Source organism: Bufo gargarizans, chromosome 5 (assembly GCF_014858855.1).
Source record: "Bufo gargarizans isolate SCDJY-AF-19 chromosome 5, ASM1485885v1, whole genome shotgun sequence".
In the NCBI taxonomy this organism is placed as follows: Eukaryota; Metazoa; Chordata; class Amphibia; order Anura; family Bufonidae; genus Bufo; species Bufo gargarizans.
In genome coordinates this window covers 217,290,857-217,313,182 of record NC_058084.1, presented here as the reverse complement: position 1 = coordinate 217,313,182, position 22,326 = coordinate 217,290,857, and the positions used below count along the sequence as shown (strand labels likewise).

General features: G+C 48.0%; 1 protein-coding gene across 5 annotated transcripts in view; it reads right to left on the bottom strand.

The window, feature by feature from the left end:
- Nucleotides 1–22,326, bottom strand: part of LOC122938153 (aromatic-L-amino-acid decarboxylase-like) — a 270,020-nt gene that overhangs the window by 223,808 nt on the left and 23,886 nt on the right. For 3 of the 5 annotated variants that reach the window (XM_044293489.1, XM_044293490.1, XM_044293492.1), the window contains 2 exons: nt 18,397–18,531; nt 11,670–11,813 (listed from right to left, as the gene is read on the bottom strand). The exons of 1 other annotated variant lie outside the window; for it this stretch is intronic. In XM_044293489.1, the coding sequence (XP_044149424.1) occupies nt 11,670–11,813; nt 18,397–18,531 (279 nt within the window). The remainder of the gene's footprint in view (nt 1–11,669; nt 11,814–18,396; nt 18,532–22,326) is intronic. One more of the 5 variants, XM_044293491.1, reaches the window with a different exon arrangement.

The window sequence follows — 22,326 nt, the reverse complement described above, 5'->3', positions numbered from 1 at the left end:
CCGCTTTCTCTTGGACCTTCTTGGTCCACCAAACCTACAGTTCCCACACTCACCCTTTTGGCGGTTCGGCACCGACCAAAGGGTGTTTTTTAGGACAGAGCCGGCGGCACCAACCAACCCTAATATCTACTCAGCTCTCATTGTAGTTGCATCCAATAGGTGCAACTTTAACAGGTGAGCACATTACCTCTCGTCTGAAAAAAGGAAAATAATCCCTTACATATTCACCCTATGAGCGCCTTCTCTTTCTTTTTGTCTACAACCTCTTGTGTAGGATGGAAGGGAGGACACAAAACCTTTAAGTACACTGTCGATATAAATACCACTATTCTGAATTATGGACCCCACCCCTGAAACAATGGGCCGGCCTTTCAGAGGGGACGTTCCCTTGTGGATTTTTGGTAACCCATAGAATGTTGCTGTCTGGGGTTTAGTAGGGAGTAAAAAAACGATATTCGGCATCACTGATCACGAGGTTTGACAGGCCATCCTTGAGTATAAGTGTGAGGTCTCAGGAAAGATTCCGTGGGGTCAGAGGGTAATATTCGATAGCAATTCTTGTCATTCAACAATTGATCCTGGGCCCGCAGCGCACTGATGACTTAGGCGGGCGGTGATTGGCTGCCGTGGGTGGAACGCACGGCCATCTTGGTTTTCCTGGCGTGCGTTCCAACCACGATTTGGAACCAACAACTACTATAGAAGCGGTCAGTAGCAGTAGAGGCTTTGGTTAATGTTATCAGTACATTAACCACTGCTCATCTAGTTTGCCACCTGTCTTTTAGTGGGACACTCCTAGGACCTTTTATAATTCCCTCTAGGTGTGGGGTCACATGAGCCTTTGGGGGGGAAGGTGATTGGTGCAGGACTAGGGAGGACCGCCCCCACCTGTAGGGTATAAGTAGTCTGTGTGTTGACCTGCAATTTGGAGCATCATCTTTTCAGCCCCCTGGAGCACCCCTGATGGTGGATCACTGGCTGGCGAGACCCTCATGACCGGATAAGTATATCATCATCATTTGACATTTCTTATATCTTGCCCGCTCATTTATTACCTGTATGGTCTCTAACAGTTTAAATCCACCTCGGGATGCTCCAGCAACCTTTGTTCTTTTCTTTCATTTTTGGACCCTAACCATGGTCCTCTAAGTCTTGAACAGTTGTTATGTAGCCGCTTTATCCTAGCAGCAACTTCTGTTGTAGCTGCTTTATCCTAGCAGCAACTTCTGTATTTCATTTATTTTCTATACGCCTTTTTGGTCTCCTGATAAACCTTTTGACGAAGGGGAAACGCGTCGAGACCGAGACTGCTTTACAGCGCTGTAAACCATTCCGCCAGACTGGGGGTAATACTTTGTCTTTTATCAAAATTGGATACCTTATTCCATAGTGTCATAATTATCGTTGTCGCACAGTGGATCCAATCACCCTGTCAGTCCATATTACCATGACGGTATAAGTTACCCATTTGGTGGGTGGACTACATCGCTGTTATCTTTTTGAGATTGCGACTGCATTACAAGCTTGTACATGTATCTTGGTATATTGAATGCAAGATCTCGTTTATTTTTGAAGATTGTAATTTATTAATTCATTCTCTATGCTGAGTGCAATATTTCGTCTATTGTGGAGGATGGTGATTCACTCCATATCACTGTAAATATCGTTGTTACATTGTGGGATTCAGATATTGTGCTGGACCGTCCTCCCTTCGACGTTCACTAGTACTCACCATTGTGATTGGTAAGCGAACTACACTGCTGTAATCATATCCATCGTTGGTTGCTGTGGAGAAACAGACTTCTGCTCTGTTTTTTTTTTCAATCTAGGTGCTATCATTTATATATGACCCGGACATCCATATGGGTCTATGCGTTACAAGGGCCTCACAAGGACAGACAGGTTAGGCACGGGGACGGAGTGCTCCCACCATTAGGGTGCATCTCTGGGCTGAGACAAGGTCAGGGACACCATAGGGACACAATAGGGACCCATATGGTTGTCTCCCGGATACACTAGCATGACCAGCCATCCTGTCTTTTTCCTTCAATAGGCTCTGAGTGTCTGTCTAAGTGTTGTATGTTTATCAATACCCAGGTGAGGGACATCGTTGTAATAATTTTTTATTAGTTTCATTAAAAGTTATATTTTAGGTAGTTGGCCTCAGTGATACACTTTTCTACATACAACTGCCCATTGCGTATTTAATTGATTTACGATTACTGTCTGAGATTTGTTTCCTAAAGGAGGGGGTATTGACTGGTCTGGGGCTGCTGGGCTTAAGTTATCAATGTCAACGTCACTGGCACTCCCACCAGGCGGGTTAGGGCCCCCGGACTCACTCAGGGACAGTCACACAGACACAGACTAGTCTGGACCGGACCACCAGGACCCCAGTCCGGTCGGATGGTCCACTAACAGTTTATAACGCCGCCGGCACCACGCTCGCCTCAGCAGTCAGGCAGTCGCACTCATCGCAGGCTCAGGACAGGATAGGAGCTCTCAGCCAGGAGAGGAGTCAGACAGTGAGTCACTTGCAGCCAGCACCGCTGCACACAGCTTCCTCTTCCGACCTCAACTGAAGCCGCTCCCCCTCCCTCCCTCCTCACTTCGCCTGCCTCTCAGCCTCGCCTCTCCTCCGCTCCGCTCCCCTGTGAATCTGATTTCACTCCGTTATCAGCTGCGGGCCGCGTTCTCCTGGCTTGAGGGGGCCCCGTGGGCCCCCCTGACTTTGGGGCCCGGTTGCAATTGCAACCCCTATAGCTACGCCACTGCTGGGATGGCTGTTGTGGTTAGTCTTCTTCCTCCAAGCCACATTCCTCCAACTCCTCTTCCAGCATTGCCGCAGGTCCAGCAACCGATGCTGATAAAAGGCAGTTTCTTGTGGTGATGGGACCACAACTCTTCCTCTTCCTGCTCATCTACGGCCTGATCCAGCACTCTTCGCAGGGCACGCTCCAGGAAGAAAACAAATGGGATGATGTCGCTGATTGTGCCTTCGGTGAGACTGACTAGGTTTGTCACCTCCTTAAAAGGACGCACGAGCCTACAGGCATTGCGCATGAGCGTCCAGTAATGTGGCAAAAAAAAAAATCCAGCTCCGCAGAGGCTGTTCTAGCACCCCGGTCATACAAATGCTCGTTGACGTTTTTTTCTTGCTGGAGCAGGCGGTCGAACATTAGGAGTGTTGATTTAAGTGTCGGGCTGTTGCAAATCAAGCGCCTCACTGGCATGTTGTTTTGGCACTGAACGTCTGAAAAGTGCGCCATGGCAGTGTAGGAACGCCTGAAATGGCCACACCTTCCTGGCCTGCTTGAGGACATCCTGTAAGCCTGGGTACTTATGCACAAAGTATTGTACGATCAGATTACACACATGTGCCATGCACAGTACATGTGTCAAATTGCCCAAATTCAATGCTGCCAACAAATTGCTTCTGTTGTCACACACCACTTTGCCGATCCCCAGTTGGTGCGGAGTCAGCCACTGATCCACCTGTGCGTTCAGGGCAGACAGGAGTGCTGGTCCAGTGTTACTCTCTGCTTTCAGGCAAGTCCACCTCAAGACGGCATGACACTGGTCGTATCCAGGATGTGGAATAGCCCCTGGGGAGCTGGGGGGGTGCCATTGATGTGGAGCAAGACTCAACAGAAGAGGACTTAGCCAAGGAGGTTATGGAAGAGAATGGAGTAGGAGGAGTAGGCAGCAGCCTGCCTGCAAGTCGTGGCAGTGTCACCAACTCCTCTGCAGAGCCACACATTCCATGCTTGGCAGCCGTGAGCAGGTTTACCCAATGTGCAGTGTAGGTGATATACCTACCCTGACCGTGCTTTGCAGACCAGGTATCAGTGGTCAGATGGACCCTTGCCCTAACACTGTGCCAGACACGCCATGACTTCCTTTTGCACAATCGAGTACAGGTTGGGGATTGCCTTTTGTGCAAAGAAATTTTGGCCGGGTACCTTCCACTGCGGTGTCCCAATAGCTACAAATTTTTGAAGGCCTCAGACTCCACCAGCTTGTATGGTAAAAGCTGGTGGGCTAAAAGTTCAGACAAGCCAGCTGTCAGATGCCGAGCAAGGGGGTGACTCTGACATTGGCTTCTTACGCTCAAACATGTCCTTGACCGACACCCAACTGGGCAGATGAGCAGGAACTGCTCAAGGCGAAAGACTGAGTGGCGGATGGTTGAGATGGGGCAAGGACGACAGCAGTGGTTGACATGGCTGAAGATGCTGGACCAGGAGGAGGATGGCAGCTTTGAGTTTGTGTGCTGCTTTTACTCATGTGTTGATCCCATAGGCGTTTGTGATGTGCAATCATGTGCCTTCGCAAAGCAGTTGTACCTAGGTGGGTGCTGGACTTCCCACAACTCAGTTTCTTTTGGCACAGGTTGTCTAACAGCGATACCATTTGCAGACAAAAAAAATGCCACACTGCTGAGCTCTGCAATGACGGCATTCTGGTGGTGGCAACACAATGCATTTATTGGCGTGCTGTCTAGCTGACCCCGGGTGCCGATGCATGCTGTCTGACTGTGCCACTAGCTCCTTGCAATGACCTCCCCCTGCTTCCAACTAGTCTCCTCCTCCTCTGTCTCCCCATCAGAACTTTCCACCTGTTCTTTTCGAGCGGGCACCCACATGACATCCATGGACATAGTCATAATCAACCCCTTCACTTGTATCTGACAACTCAGCAGCGGGTACAACATCACACTGTACGTCCATGTGTGTAATTCTGCCTGACAGACATATCCCTCTTATCTACATTCTCTTGCAATAATGGTTGCGCATCACTCATTTCTTCCAACTGATGTGTAAATAACTCCTCTGACAGATTAAGTGAAGCGTCTGTGGTGCTAGTGTTGGTGGTGGCGGCAGGCGAGTCGTAACTTGAGAGGTGCCCGAAGCTGAGCTGGAGGAGGATGGTGCGTCAAGGTTCCGGGCGGAAGCTGTAGAAGATTGGGTGTCCTGCGTTAGCCAGTCAACTATGTCCTCAGAACTTTGAGTTCAAGGTACGTGGCCTCTGAACACTGGGCATTATTCTAGGGCCAAAGGGAATCACAGCACCACGACCAGGGTGGCCTGCCTCTGCCTGTCTTTTTTTTAGATTAGTAAATTTGTACTATGCGTGCAAGCTACTGTGACACCAGATATGAGTTGCGCTGGTGACACTATGCACTTGTGCTCGAGCACATGCGGTATTCGTTCGAACACTGCGATGTGCCGAGCATTGCGATGCTTGAGCAACACTAATTACTACTAATTTGGAGCAGTAGAGCAAACGTAATTGGCCCTGATTAAGGGCATCTTTAACAATGGGAAAGTTATAACATACAGTATGTATGCAACTTTGGGGGAACAGTCTTGTAGATAATAGCTTTGTCTTAACATTAATTGACTAATCTCCTTGTTTAAGTGACTATTTTTACTAGTCTGTGTGTGGCTTTCTAAACAATCATAATTTGACTAGTTATGCAATGAGTGGCCCTACGAGATAAAAAAAATATAAAATCTTTAGAATTTAGATCAAGTGCTTTAATTAGCCACATTAAATTTAAGGAAGAAATTGATCTTCTGACATACATATATGAAAGTAGTTAAACAAAGCTTCCAAGACTGTTTTCTAAAGAATAGGGACTGCAGTACTCCTTGGAGCCTTCAAATCTATTTATTACTACTTTCACTGGAAAACTGATGCAGGCCAAGCAAAGGGCCCTTTAAAACAATAGGCGAGCACACACACCTCTTCATAAATAGAGTGCCTCCCCCAGCAGTCTGTATGCCTAGAATGAAATCTATGCCTGCTCTTAACAGAAAACTGGCAAAAATTATGATTCTGTAGCCCTCACCACTTCCCCAGTTCCAGAAAGTGTTGAATGTGCCATAGAAACTGCATTATTGTCAAAATTGTTTGCGCAAATGGCAATTACAAAGTCACAAATCTCCCCAATGTGTCAGGTATTCATGAGTATTCAAAGTGCTCCGTTATTTTGGAAAAACACTGATATCTTTATGTTATGTCCAAAACATTCATTTTGAGTTTATTTCCCATGTAAAATTTTGACAGGAGGTTATCAAATTATGACAAACTACACCTCTAGAAAGGCCGGACGCTGGAGGTAGGCCTGCATGAGGGGTTTTGGGCTCCGGGGCCGAGGAGTGGCTAGGAAGGGTTAGGATAGTGAGGGGGCTGAGCTTCAAGAGGGGCAGAGCCAACGGACCGGCGCCATTTCGGGAGAAGAGGAGCAGGAGAGCGGACATCTCGGCATCCTGTCCAGCTCCCAGCTTACCATGTCGGGTGTCGAGGAAGTCCTGGAGAGGCTGCGGGCAGCGGCGGAGGTCCGTGGTCAAGGCTGGCTTGAAGACCAGGTAGCGGGCTCGTTACAGGGGGAGGCGGCGGGTGCAGTTTGCCCGCCATCAGAGGATAAAACGGCCGCGGCGGGCTAGGTCGCTGGTGCGCCTGATTGAGGAGGACACCCCCAGAGTCCAGCACCGAGTTAGGAGCCCCTCTAGGGACCCTCCGGGCAGTGGGGGACACTCTCAACCCCTCCCTAAGTCCTCACGGCTCGGGAGGAATCAACATGCACGGTGGGACTCAGTGAAGGGAGGGGGGCGGCCCCCTTCATCGCGTGCGGCTGCAGACGGCGGGAATGCGGGACCAGGTACTGCAGGCTCCCCTCCTAGGCCTGCTCGACGTGGGAGAGCAAGTGGAGCGAGGGTCTGCAGGGCTGTGCACCGGGAGGTGGAGCGGGTGCACAGGCCCCTTATGGATGACGGACAGCCAGCGGCTGGTCTTAATGAAGAGTCGAGTGAGCAGATGGCAGGAGCTGAACAAGACGCGGCCAGCCCTGAGAGTGCTGGGTCGCCGGGCTGCAGTGGACGGTTACCAGAAGCGGGGTCCAGGATGGTGCGATCAATAGTGGAGCGGCAGGAATCCGAATCAACGGCTGCGGGGTTCACAGCACCCGGGCAGGCAGGTGAGGCAACCTTGGGGACACTGTTTACATTATTGCAAGGTGTGGGGTTGGGGGCGAGCGGGAGTGGTCAGGCTGATTTATTTGGTGGTTTGGGGCGGTTACTGTGCGGGTTGGCTGGTTTAGGGCAAGGCAGGGCCTTTGCAAGCTTGGGGATTGGGGAGGGGAAGCAAGGTTGAAGCAGTGGCTGGGGGATCTGGGCAGGTTTTGGAGGGGGGGTGGGGGCGAGTGGGGGGGAGGGGGGTTTCAGTGCAGACTCAGGTTGGCGGTGAGGAAGACAGGCCAAGGGTTGATGATGCGGCAAAGGGCGAGGTGTATGTGTGCTTTGAGGGCCTGTTGGGGGCGCATTTAAAGCAGGAAGTGAGGGAGCGAATTTGGAAGGGGGAATACGTGGATATTTTCTCACTGCTCCCGTTGGATCGCTTTAATTTGGATGTGGAAGGATTTGGGGAAGGAGGAGGAAGAGAAGAGACGGTATAGGCTGATACCCTGTACGTTTAGCAATTGGCTTCAGGCGTTTGCTATTTTGGCAAGTGTGATCGGGGAGAAGGCACAAGATAGTTGGTCGCCTCTGTTTTGTTACATGGATGCGATAGGGGAGGCTTATCGTGTTTACGGAGGATACGGGTGGTTGCGGTATGACGAACAGTTTCGTCAGAGGAAGGCGGTCCGCTCCGGTATGCGGTGGGACCATAAAGACATAGGGCTGTGGATGAGTGTGATGGGGGCTGGTAGACAGGGACAGCCTTTTCGTGTGGAGCAGGGGGGGTAAGGAGGGGCGGGCCTCGGCAAAGGGCTTGTGCTTTTTGTTCAATGAGGGGAGTTGCAAGTTCGGTCAGAAATGTTTAAGCACGAGTGTTCGGGGTGCGGGGGGGGAGTCACTGGGCCAGCCGGTGTTTCCGGGGGCATAGGCCGAGGGGGGCAGAGACGGTTGGAAAAGAGGCGGACTCCGGTCAGGGTGGACGCGATGGGGCCGTATTTAAGTAGGTACCCGTATAGGGTGGGGGCGGAGCTGTTGGAGGGGGTTTGAGGAGGGGTTTGTGATTCAGTCTTGTCATGAGGATGCGGGGGGCCGAAGAGGTAAGAATTTGAGGTCTGCTTTGATGCACCCGGAAGTGGTGTCTCAGAAGTTAGCTAAGGAGGTGAGTTTGGGGAGAATGTACGGGCCGTTTGTGGAGTTACCTTTGGGGAACTTGGTGGTTTCTCCGTTGGGGGTGGTTCCGAAGAAGGAGCCGAATGCTTTTCGGCTGATTCACCATTTATCTTTCCCAAAAGGGGTCGTCTGTGAATGATGGGATTGATCCGGAATTGTGTTCGGTTGTTTACACCTCGTTTGATACGGCGGTTAGTTGGGTTAGAAAGTTGGGGCCGGGTGTGCTGTTGGCAAAGGCGGACATTGAGGCCGCGTTTCGCTTATTGCCAGTTCATCCGGATAGTTTGCGCTTGTTGGGATGTTTTGGGGAGGGGGGGTATTTTGTGGACTGGTGTTTGCCGATGGGGTGTTCGATCTCTGCCACATCGCTTATTTTGAGAAATTTAGCTCCTTCTTGGAATGGGTGGTGAAGGATGTGGCAGGGTGTCAGTCGCTCATTCATTATTTGGATGACTTCCTTTGTTTGGGCCCGGCGGGTTCCGGGGTGTGTGGGTTGCTGTTGGCCTCGTTGCAGTCGGTGTTTAGGGAGTTCGGGGTGCCGTTGTCGGCAGAAATGACGGTTGGCCCCACTACAGAGTTGTGTTTTTTAGGCATAGTGCTAGATACGGTTCGGATGGAGTGTAGGTTACCTGAGGACAAATTCATTGATGTGAAGGCTGCAGTGCAGTCGGCGAGGGTGGGGCCGAAGATTCGTTTGAAGGAGTTGCAATCCTTGTTAGGGAAGTTGAATTTTGCTTGTAGGATTATTCCGATGGGCAGAATATTTTGTAGGAGGTTGGCGACGGCAGGTGTGGTGTCGGGTCACCATTTTATTCGTCTGGGGAAGGAATTGAGGAAGGACTTGGAGGTTTGGGACGGGTTTTTGGGACAATTTAATGGCAGGACATTGGTCATGGGGGAGGTGGTGGAGAGTTTTGACTTGTTTTCAGATGCTGCTTTGGGGGGGGGGGGGGGGTTTGGTGTGTATTGTGAAGGACAGTGGTGTGCGGGTGAATGGCCGGTGAGTTGGTTTGAGAGGGGTTGGGTTAGGCGTTGCTTGAATTGTTCCTATAGTGCTGGCGGTGGTGCTGTGGGGGGGCAAGTTCAAGGATAGGAAAGTGAAGTGGCATTGCGATAACTTGGGTTGGGTGTTGTGCAGGCCGTTAATAGTCTGACTGCATCTTCGCCTCCTGTAGTTAGGTTATTGCAGCACTTGGTGCTGATGTGTTTGCCGCTGAACACATGGGTTGTGGCGGTGCATGTGCCGGGTGTTCATAACGGGGTGGCTGGCTCTCGTTTGCAGTGGGAGCATTTTCGTCAGCTGGCTCCAGAGGCGGAGGAGGGGCTGGAGTGCCCGGCGTGGCTCTGGGACCTTTTGGAGGTACTATAGCGGATTTGTTTAGGAGGTCTTTGAGTGAAGGTACTTGGTCTGACTATGCCGTTGTTGAGGCATCAGGATGGTTCTTTTTTGTCAAGGTTCCAATTTGTGGCGGTATTCAAGAAGTGTATGGCGGTGCTGGGAATGGACTCTAGTGGTGATTAAGAAGATTGGGCGGTGGGAGTCTGTCCGTTTTAAGTCGTATGTGCGTCTGGGGGGCTTGTGAGTTGGGGTTGGAGGGCGCAGTGGTTTTGTTTGTGTTTTCATTCTCGTTTTTCTTCTTACAGGTCGTGAGGCGGCGTTAGTCTGGATCCTGGAACATTCGTTTGTTTTTTGGGGTGCTTTGCGGGCGGATGTGAGGCCCAACAGGCATCAGTTGGGGATAGGACGGGATGAGGCGGTGGTGAGATTGATTGGACGCAGGGGAATGTTGTGGGGGAGTGTGATTGGTGAGGTTCATAGGCATGCGAGGTTGGATAGGGCCCCGGATATTCTGGTGCTTCATGTGGGTGGTAATGACTTGGGGGTGAGATCTTGTCGGGATTTGAGCAAGGATATCAAGTTTGACTTGTTGCGCTTGTGGTCCTTGTTTCCTGGGATGATCACAGTTTGGTCGGATATGGTGTATAGGAAGTCATGGCGAGAGGCCAGGTCGTTTGAGAGGGTGGATAAGACAAGGGTGAAGATGAACAGGGCGGTGGGTAAGTTTGCGGCCAGGAATGGGGCGGTGGTGGTTTGGCATGTGGAGTTGGAGGCAGGTACAGGAGGATTTTGGAGGGCTGATGGTGTTCATTTGAACGCGGTGGGGATTGACTTGTGGTCTTTGGGCCTGCAGGGAGGCATTGAGAGGGCGCTTTGCATGTGGAGGAACGCGCGGAATTGAGGGAGGAGTCAAGCCGCGCGTTGTTGGCGGGGAAATGTCATAGAAGCTGGTGGTCTTGAATGGTGTGGAAAATGGGAGAACCCTGGCTGGACTCTCATAGTTGGGACATTTTTGGTTTGTTCAGAAGCGTCCATCAGTTGGTGTCCCCGAGCTGGAGTTTTGCGGCTGGAGGCAAGATGGAAGTGCCAGGTTGGCGTGTTTATACAAATATGTGAGATATTTGGGGCTTCTATGACCTCCCTCGTCAGGGGGTATGGAAAAAGTTATTGATATAGATAGAGAGAATATACATACATACATACATATATAATGTATTTATTTATTAATAAACGGCTGCTGTGGCCGATTTAATCCAACTCAGACTGTGTGTATTCATTTAAGGGGCGTGAAAGGTTGGGGGGTAAAAAGGGGGAGTTTTTATGTGGAGTAAGTAGGCCCCGGGGAATGCACAATAACCCATTCATGCAAGCAAAGTATTGTTTAGGTCATTTGGGAAATGGCAGTTTATACTGTAAAGTTAATTTTAAAGCTGTTGCCTGGGTTTACCTTCCAAAGAATACAAAGGAATCATAGTTATGAGTCTCCTATTCATTAGGGGACGGCTCCCCCACTCTTCCAGCTGCTATGACCAGTGACAACTACCATTTATCTGCATGTTTTAAGAGTATCATATTGTCCTTAAAGGGTTGGCCCAGGTTCAGAGCTGAACCCGGACATACCCACAATTTCACCCAGGCAGCCCCCCTGATATGAGCATTTTTCATGCTTAAATGCTCTCTTGCCCTGCGCTGTTTGTTTATATTTACACTGCTAAGCAGAGGCTTCCATCTTGCAGTGTGAATGGTCAAGTCAGCGGCACTGATGGGCAGGCTTCTGCGCTGCCCTAGCCATACATGATTCTGCACAGGGCAAAAAAGAACACCGGAGCATGAAATTGGGGTGAAAATGGAGATATGTCCAGGTTCGGCTGTGAACCCGGACAACTCCTTTAAATAAGAGTATTAAACAGGCTACTTAGAGCTAATAATGATATAATCAAAATTATTGTATACCATGTTTAATGTTATTTTAGTTAACATTAGTAGTTAGTACGATATCGCCAGCAGTATACATATTTTTATTTGTATTGGACATGCCATAGGTAAAAGCTTATGTACCTGGCCATAAGTATGTGGACAGCCAGAATTCAAATCCATAGGTGAACTGTTTATTTTATAAACCTGTGCATAGTTATATTAATTTATGTAATTTTATGATGTAATAGCTATTTAGATTTGGGAATAAGAAATTTACTTACAAACACTGGTACACGACCTTCTGCCTTGTCTTCCTCTAAAGCTTTCTTGAGAGCCTCTCCACGAGCTGTGAAGTTCTCATCTGATGGAATCTTCTTCATTCTCACCCCACTAATTAGTCCAGCCCTTTCCACAGATGAATGAGCCTGCAGTGAAACAGACGGATTTAAAATTTCAAATGTTTAAAGAAACAGGTTCTGTCAATACTAAAACATGATTTGATCCTTACCAAGTTTATAGGATAGATATAGCTACAAATTGCTTATCTGGACCTCCATAATCACAAGAACTCGGATCAAGTGAACCTTTACACTAATATCATACATGCGTGTTTTCCATCTGGATGCATTTCATTTTGTGAACGGACAGCATCCAGACTGAATCCTGACCCATTAATTTCAATAGGCATGTGTACATGAGCGCTGTGTTTCACCGATCTTTGTGTTAAAGGGAACATATATATTTTTTTTTAATTCTTATTTAGTATATTGTCAGTTTTTCATGCAGCCCTTGCCCTTTAGAAATCAATTGGGCTGCGTGGAAGATGGAAGGCATCCAGATGCAATTCATTTTTCACTAATGGCTGCCAGGAGATACTGAATTGTTATTCTTCAGTTTTTCTTCATGCACATAAAAAAAAAAAAAAAAAGGATGTAAAATGGATGCAATCCTGATGGAAAAAGCTAAAGCACTGAACTCAATCTCAGACAAAACTGATTAAGGCTACTTTCACATGTGTTTATTTTTTGCTGGATCCGTCAGGGGGATCAGCAAAAACGCATCTGGTCAATAATACAACCATCTGCATCCGTTCAGAATGGATCTGGTTTTTTTATCTCCAAAATGAACAAGACGGACCCAGCACTAAAAACATTTCAAGTCAATGGGCGCCGGATACATTTATTTTCCGTATCTAAAAAACGGATCTGGCACTATTGACCTAGGGTCCATTCACACATCAGCAACTGTTTTGCGGTCCGAAAATTGCAGATCCGCAAAACATGGACACTGGCCATGTGCAGTCTGAATTGTGCAGACTGCACATGTACTATTTTATTGGGGGGCCACGGAACGGAAGTGCGGATGTGGACAGCACACTGTGTGCTGTCCATATCTTTTGCTGCCCCATAGAAAATAAATGGGTCCACACCCGTTCTGCAAAATTGCGGAACTGATGCAGACCCATTTTGCGGATGTGTGAATGGATCCGAACATTGTGTTTCATACCAGTCTTGCTCATTATCCCATTACACACACACAAAAACGCTGCTTGTAGGGTTTTGTGCGTCATAGGGACGCAACAAAACAGTGCATTCTGATGCATATAAAGAACCAGATTTTTCCCTATAGGGCCCTCAGGAGATTGTAACAAAAATCAAACCACGGTCACCTGACCAAAAACTCCTTTTAGGGTTCCTATCTGGATGTTAAAACTTTAACCTTTAATATTTACTTTTAAAACAAAAATACTCAGAAACAAGGTAATTAAAAATATCAGGTTGCAGTTATGGGCCAAGTCAGGTAATTTATGTCTTTTTGGGCCGCTGTCGCTCGCGCTACATTTTATTTAAGAGGTGGTTAACCTCATGGATACGCTGGCCATGTATAATTAACTGATATGGTGAAAGTGGCTTCTAATAGATGCCTCAAACATGTCTGGATGAAAACTGCAAAGAATAACCCAGTTCTGTATGAAAAGAAATGCAGGATTCTCCAATTTAGATTCATGGCAACATTCATGTCCTTTACCATATTATGTACTTATGATTAGAGTTGAGCAAACACCTGGATGTTCGGGTTCGAGAAGTTCGGCCGAACTTCCCGGAAATGTTCGGGTTCGAGATCCGAACCCGACCCCGAACCCCATTGAAGTCAATGGGGACCCGAACTTTTCGGCACTAAAAAGGCTGTAAAACAGCCCAGGAAAGGGCTAGAGGGCTGCAAAAGGCAGCAACATGTAGGTAAATCCCCTGCAAACAAATGTGGATAGGGAAATGAATAAAAATAAAAATAAAATAAAAATTAACCAAATATCAATTGGCGAGAGGTCCCATAGCAGAGAATCTGGCTTCACATCACCCACCACTAACAGTCCATTGTCATAAATTTAGGCCCCGGCACCCAGGCAGAGGAGAGAGGTCCCGTAACAGAGAATCTGGCTTCATGTCAGCAGAGAATCAGTCTGCATGTCATACAGAGAATCATGCTTCACGTCACCCAACACTGGTACAGTCCATTGTCAGATATTTAGGCCCAGGCACCCAGACAGAGGAGAGGTTCATTCAACTTTGGGTTGCCCCGCAATATATTGGTAAAATGAAAATAAAAATAGGATTGAATGAGGAAGTGCCCTGGAGTACAATAATATATGGTTAAGGGGAGGTAGTTAATGTCTAATCTGCACAAGGGATGGACAGGTCCTGTGGGATCCATGCCTGGTTCATTTTTATGAGACCCAGAAGTTGAATGGGGCCAAACCATCAGACAGTGGAGGGGTGTGCACACGTACTGTTCCACCAAGTTAGTGAAATGTTGCCTCCTGCTAACACGTTGCGTATCAGGTAGTGGTGCAGTTAGCTGTGGCGTGTTGACAAAACTTTTCCACATCTCTGCCATGCTAACCCTGCCCTCAGAGGAGCTGGCCGTGACAGCTGCCTTGGCGACCTCTTGCTCCTCCTCTGCCTTGGCCTTCCACTTGTTCCCCTGTGACATTTGGGAATGCTCTCAGTAGCGTGTCTACCAACGTGCGCTTGTACTCGCGCATCTTCCTATCACGCTCCAGTGCAGGAAGTAAGGTGGGCACATTGTCTTTGTACCGTGGATCCAGCAGGGTGGCAACCCAGTAGTCCGCACACGTTAAAATGTGGGCAACTCTGCTGTCGTTGCGCAGGCACTGCAGCATGTAGTCGCTCATGTGTGCCAGGCTGCCCAGAGTTAAGGACAAGCTGTCCTCTGTGGGAGGCGTATCGTCAACGTCCTGCGTTTCCCCCCAGCCACACACACCAGTGATGGGCCCGAGCTGCGTTGGGTGCCACCCCGCTGTGACCATGCTTCATCCTCATCCTCCTCCACCTCCTCATCCTCCTCCAGTAGTGGGCCCTGGCTGGCCACATTTGTACCTGGCCTCTGCTGTTGCAAAAAACCTCCCTCTGAGTCACTTCTAAGAGACTGGCCTGAAAGTGCTAAAAATGACCCCTCTTCCCCCTCCTCCTGGGCCACCTCCTCTTCCATCATAGCCCTAAGCGTTTTCTCAATGAGACATAGAAGTGGTATTGTAACGCTGATAACGGCGTCAATCGCCACTGGCCATGTTGGTGGAGTACTCGAAACAGCGCAACAGGGCACAGGTCTCGCATGGAGGCCCAGTCATTGGTGGTGAAGTGGTGCTGTTCCGCAGTGCGACTGACCCGTGCGTGCTGCAGCTGAAACTCCACTATGGCCTGCTGCTGCTCGCACAGTCTGTCCAGCAAGTGCAAGGTGGAGTTCCATCTGGTGGGCACGTCGCATATGAGGCGGTGAGCGGGAAGGCCGAAGTTACGCTGTAGCGCAGACAGGCGAGCAGCGGCAGGATGTGAACGCCGGAAGCGCGAACAGACAGCCCGCACTTTATGCAGAAGCTCTGACATGTCGGGGTAGTTGTGAATGAACTTCTGCACCACCAAATTCAGCACATGCGCCAAGCAAGGGATGTGCGTCAAACCGGCTAGTCCCAGAGCTGCAACGAGATTTCGCCCATTATCGCACACCACCAGGCCGGGCTTGAGGCTCACCGGCAGCAACCACTCGTCGGTCTGTTCTATACCCTGCCACAACTCCTGTGCGGTGTGGGGCCTGTCCCCCAAACTTTCGAGTTTCAGAATGGCCTGCTGACGTTTACCCCGGGCAGTGCTGAAGTTGGTGAAGGTGTGTGGCTGACTGGATGAGCAGGTGGAAGAAGAGGAGGAAGCTGAGTAGGAGGAGGCGGCAACAGGAGGCAAAGAATGTTGCCCTGCGATCCTTGGCGGTGGAAGGACGTGCGCCAAACAGCTCTCCGCCTGGGGCCCAGCCGCCACTACATTTACCCAGTGTGCAGTTAGGGAGATAGTGTCCCTGGCCATGCTTACTGGTCCACGTATCTGTGGTTAGGTGGACCTTGCCACAGATGGCGTTGCGCAGTGCACACTTGATTTTATCGGATACTTGGTTGTGCAGGGAAGGCACGGCTCTCGGAGAAGTAGTGCCGGCTGGGAACATACTGTGGGACAGCAAGCGACATGAGCTGTTTGAAGCTGTCTGTGTCCACCAGCCTAAATGACAGCATTTCATAGGCCAGTAGTTTAGAAATGCTGGCATTCAGGGCCAGGGATCTAGGTGCCAACATTCCTCCAGAGGCGGAGGAAGAGGCCGAGGCGGCAGCAGCAGCAGAAGAGGTAGCAGGGGGAGCCTGAGTGACTTCCTTGTTTTTAAGGTGTTTACTCCACTGCAGTTCATGCTTTGCATGCAGGTGCCTGGTCATGCAGGTTGTGCTAAGGTTCAGAACGTTAATGCCTCGCTCCAGGCTCTGATGGCACAGCGTGCAAACCACTCGGGTCTTGTCGTCAGCACATTGTTTGAAGAAGTGCCATGCCAGGGAACTCCTTGAAGCTGCCTTTGGGGTGCTCGGTCCCAGATGGCGGCGGTCAGTAGCAGGCGGAGTCTCTTGGCGGCGGTTGTTCTGCTTTTGCCCACTGCTCCCTCTTTTGCTACGCTGTTGGCTCGGTCTCACCACTGCCTCTTCCTCCGAACTGTGAAAGTCAGTGGCACGACCTTCATTCCATGTGGGGTCTAGGACCTCGTCCCCTGCATCGTCTTCCACCCAGTCTTGATCCCTGACCTCCTGTTCAGTCTGCACACTGCAGAAAGACGCAGCAGTTGGCACCTGTGTTTCGTCATCATAAACGTGCTGAGGTGGTATTCCCATGTCCTCATCATCAGGAAACATAAGTGGTTGTGCGTCAGTGCATTCTATGTCTTCCACCGCTGGGGAAGGGCTAGGTGGATGCCCTTGGGAAACCCTGCCAGCGGAGTCTTCAAACAGCATAAGCGACTGCTGCATAACTTGAGGCTCAGACAGACAGTTTCCCTGGTATGCATGGGGGTGATGTGACAGATTGATGGGCTTGGTTTTCAGGCGCCATCTGTGCGCTTTCTGCAGAAGACTGGGTGGGAGATAATGTGAACGTGCTGGATCCACTGTCTGCCACCCAATTGACTAATGCCTGTACCTGCTCAGGCCTCACCATCCTTAGAACGGCCCCACCAAATATTGCTGTAAATTATGGCGGCTACTGGGACCTGAGGTAGTTGGTACACTAGGACGTGTGGCTGTGGCAGAACGGCCACGTCCTCTCCCAGCACCAGAGGGTCCACTAACACCACCACGTCATTTACTAGATGTTTTCCTCATTGTTATCGTTCACCACAACAACAAAATTATTTGGTCTACTGTATTGAATTCAAATTCAGGCCTTTTTTTTTTTTTTTTTACAGACACCTAACACTATCTGGCTATCTATGTAGGTACCGTACTAATACAGGCACAGCAGTAACCACAGATTTAGCTGAGTAAATTTGAGGCCTATTATTTAGGCGCTGGGTGACAGGTATACATTTACAGACAGAATTAGACTTGGATATGCACAGTAGCGTGTGTGTGAAGTTATTCAGAATGACCCTATCAGCACCTTGAATCTAATATACCCTTTTAGGGATAAAATTATCGTAGGCCTGATACAGCAGTAACCACCAATTTAGAGAATTGCTAAATTGGGAATTGTATTTCAACCCAGAACAAAAACTGCTTTGACGGACACTAAATAACTTGCCCAGCCACAGCAATAACCACAGATTTAGCTGACTATAAATTTGAGGCCTATTTAGGCGCTGGGTGACAGGTATAGGTTTATAGACAGAATTAGACTGGGATATGGCCAAAAAAAAACAACCACACTATTGATGGTTAAATGCACTTGGTGTGACAGCTTGACCAACCACACTATTGAGGGTTAAATGCACTTGGTGACAGGCTCAGCTTGCCCCTGATGTAGTATATGGCCAAAAAATAACCACACTATTGATGGTTAAATGCACTTTGACAGCTTGACCCTGATGTAGGATTTAGCCAAAAAACAATCACACTATTGAGGGTTAAATGCACTTGGTGGCAGCTTGTGCTGGCGCACCACAAGACACAAAATGGCCGCCGATCACCCCAGAAAAAAAGTGAATGAAAAACGCTCTGGGCAGCCTAAAAACAGTGAGCAATTGAATAGCAGCAGTTCAATGATCCACAGCTGCAGATCGATCACTGAATGAAGTCTTTTGGATGAGTTAATCACTGCCTAATCTCGCCCTAACGTCGCAGCTGCAACCTCTCCCTACACTGATCAGAGCAGAGTGACGGGCGGCGCTACGTGACTCCAGCTTAAATAGAGGCTGGGTCACATGCTGCACTGGCCAATCACAGCCATGCCAATAGTAGGCATGGCTGTGACGGCCTCTTGGGGCAAGTAGTATGACGCTTGTTGATTCGCTGCTTTGCAGCCTTTGAAAAAGCGCCAAGAAAGCGACGAACACCGAACCCAGACTTTTACGAAAATGTTTGGGTCCGTGTCACCGACACCCCAAAATTCGGTACGAACCCAAACTATACATTTTGGGTTTGCTCATCTCTACTTATGATCTCACAGCATACTCTTCCATAATGTATACCTGGTCTGAAGAATAAGCTACCATACGACCAATAATTTCTGCGTCAGTTAAGTCAGGGTTTTCAGCCTGGAGTCTCCTTGTAACCTTGGTCCTGGCTGCTAGAAGAGCCATTAATGTTGCTTCGCTTGCAGTGCCCTAAGAAAGAAGTTATAAGTTATAATTTTTTCCCCAAAGTGCCCCCTCTTGGTGGAGAATAATGCAATAAAGAAAACAAAATTATAAAAATAAATATCACTTAATCGACAACATAATTGGCAAAAAGGCCAGAGGAAAATAACCAATTTTCACTTGGATGCTAGTGCAGCAACCATCAGATTAATTAAATGAATAGGCATACAGAGATAGCGATCAATCACCACGTAGGACCGCCCACATCCCAAGCACAGAATGAGCAGAGATTAAAAATTACAGCTTTTCCTGAATCTTTTCCCATAAAACTATATCAGTCTGCACTCTGCTCAGCTCCTCCTGCTCTAACATGCTGCCAGCAGATTGCACTGCATTTTCATGGGGACAGGTTCCCTTTAAAAGGTAACTCATGGGCTGTGAAATGAGTCATTTCTTGTATTTCTGTAATGGCATATAGAGGTCATATTCTGGGTCTGCATTAACAATTTAATGTATTTTCTGGAACGGAGCAACATCTTGCTTAGTTTACAATGAATACTGTGTGTGCACTTTAGCTAAATAAGTCAATTACAAAGTGGACAGCTGGGCAGTCCAATACTTTAGATCCACGCTAATGTTTCTTTTACATGGTCTGATAATCAGGCCAATCAGGGATGTGAGTTTGTAGAAACACTTCTTCCCGTTAATTGGCAGGTATTAGGGTGCTGACACATGCAGGGTTTCTTTTGTATGCAGTTTGAAGCCAAAAATCAGAAGTGGATCATAAGAGGAGAGAATGTATAAAAGATACAACTTCTCTTTTTAATTCACTCCTTGTTTTGTCTTCAAAAACTGCATACAAAACTGAGCATTTGGTCATACCCAGAAAGGTGCTCCCAAACACCCAATAAAACAAGCAAATGGCCATTCATCAGGTGATGGTGTCTTTCTGCAGGCACCAAAAACCTTTGTTTCTGTGCATCCAATTGGCCTGTATAAATAGCGATTTTCTGCCCAGGAACAATGATTTTCTGTAGGGAAAAGCAACTGCTGCAATGATCTCTAGCCCCCGTACAGTGGAGGCGATTGCTGCACGTAAAAGTGAGTTTCTGTCTAGACATCTGTCTGGACGTTCTTTATGCACGACCAAACGTCTGTACAGATCTTCAAATTTGGCGCACAGGTACATCAGGTGTCCGGGAAGGTTTTAGTCCTGCTCTCTAGGACTTACCGTTCCTGAGATTTCCCAAAAATGACTTGCATTATCCAATAGAAGCCGGCAAGCCTTTCACTTAAATCCAAAATGCCATTTACACGGTAACATATCCCTTATTAGCCAATAGAAGCTTGCAGGTCCTACTCTCGGTTGCCATAACAACTGATCACAGGTATTAGCAGTTTACAGGTCCTTAAATATTCAGTCATATGACAGCACAACTGCTACATGCATGGGGGAGGGGCCACTGTTAAAGGGGCGGGCACTGTGGAAGTCACTGTTCATATACATATACATTTTTTAGCCTTAATAGATTTATATATTATATTTATAATTATGTAAATATATTATGGCTAAAAACATCAGTAGTTGCCCACATATTACGCATTCATATATAAATCAGAAGTAGGATTATACATCTTAATTTTTTGTAATTACACATTTATTTTGTGCCATACGTTTTTTTTTACAATGACTAAAATATATATAAATTTAAATATCTATTTCTGAAATGTTTCTGCTGGGATTTAAACTCCCAACCTTGTACATTAGAGGCAAGGACATGTTAGCCTGCACAGAAATATAAATTAAGTCTTCTGCTGAATAGGAATACTCACTACATCAGAAACTACTATGAAAGTTTTGACAGTTTAGCATTCAGCTTTATAGTTGAGTGGATATGGTCCTTGCCTCTAATGTGCCACATTGGGAGTACAAATCCTGGCAGAAACTTTCCAGAAATTAGATTTAAATACACTGGGGTGTCCCCAAGCACTGACTCCATATATGGATATAGCTATATATGGAGTCAGAGCAGGTACCCCTATGCCGAACTAGAGTCTCGAAACCCTTCCATCTTTAGGCCTCTTTCACACGGGCGTCATATTTTTTGCCCGGATAGAGAGGCGGGTGCGTTGCGGGAAACACGTGATTTTTCCGTGCGAGTGCAAAACATTGTAATGCGTTTTGCACGCGCGTGAGAAAAATCACACATGTTTGGTACCCAAACCCGAACAACTTCACAGAAGTTCGGGCTTAGGATTGATGTTCTGAAGATTGTATTATTTTCCCTTATAACGCGACGCATAAGTGATGCGTGAAAATCACTGCTCATGTGAACAGCCCCATAGAAATGAATAGGTCCGGATTCAGTGCGGAATACTCGCCCGTGTGAAAGGGGCCTTAGAGCTGGGGGTGACTGGGGTTCTCCCATTGACTTTCATGGTGCTCAGTAGAACACCCAAGCATCACAAAGTGTTCTACTCAAGCACTTTGGTGCTCACCCAACACTAGTCAGCGGCCGACATACAAAAAAATAAATAAAGGTTAGATCTGGACAAAAAACACTTTTGCATGAGCCCTAAGGAAGCCAAAACCAGGAGTGGGTCCAAAACATAGAACAGAAAGCCGGAATTAGACTTACCGGTAATTCATTTTCCACGAATCCACCATGACGGCCCAGAGAGATTGACCCCTGACCTCTGTAGGGGCAGGAACAGAGATAGGTTTAAAAGGACCCCTCCCACCACCATTCACCAGTGAGTTCCAGATTATAGTGCCACAATCACCAGTTAATGAGTGAAAAATCACAAAGTGTTTTTTTTTTTCCTTTTTGTTTTTTGGGTATTAAGTTCATACCAAATTTTGGAGTAAAATGTATTTTCGGGGTGGGATATCATGCCGTCATGGTGGATTCGTGGAAAATGAATTACCGGTAAGTCTAATTCCGGCTTTCCACTTCACCACCATGACGGCCCAGAGAGACAAATTATATACGTCCTAGGGTGGGGCAACGGCCTGAAGGACCTTGCGACCAAAAGCCAGGTCAGAGGACCTGGATAAGTCAAGTCTGTAATGTTTAGTGAAGGTATTTACACTAAACCAGGTTGCAGCCCGGCATATTTGGTCTAGGGAAGCTCCTGCTCTTTCAGCAAAAGAGGCCGACATGGCTCTCGTAGAGTGAGCCCGAATGACCTCTGGGCAACTGATGCCCTCGATCCTGTAGCAGTCTGTAATAGTCTGTTTTACCCATCGGGCAATGGTAGATCTGGAAGCTGCCTTCCCCTTATTTTTACCACAAAATAGCACTAGTAAGTTGTCCACTTTCCTCAGGTTTCTAGTGACCTCTAGGTACTTTAGCACTGTTCGTTTAACGTCCAGGGTATGGAAGCATTCTTCTCCAGAATTCTTAGGGTTTTCACAGAAGGAGGGAAGAATGATCTCCTGGTTCCTATGGAAGTCGGTTACTACTTTTGGTAAAAACGTCGGGTCTAGCCTCAAGGTGACACGGTCGTCCTGAATTGTGAGGTATGGTTGTCTTATTGACAATGCTTGGATCTCGCTCAATCTTTTTGCTGATGTTATAGCAATAAGAAAAGCCGCCTTCTGGGAAAGATGCTTCAGAGAACTTGAGTCCAGGGGTTCGTAAGGCGGACCTGTGAGTCCGTTAAGGACGGTGTTTAAGTCTCAGGTAGGCACCTTTGATCTGAGAGAAGGTCTTAGTCTGGCTGCAGATCTCAGGAATCTTTGGATCCATCTATGGTTGGCTAATTCGGAATCAAAATATGCACTAAGTGCTGAGACCTGGACTCCAAGGGTAGAAGGAC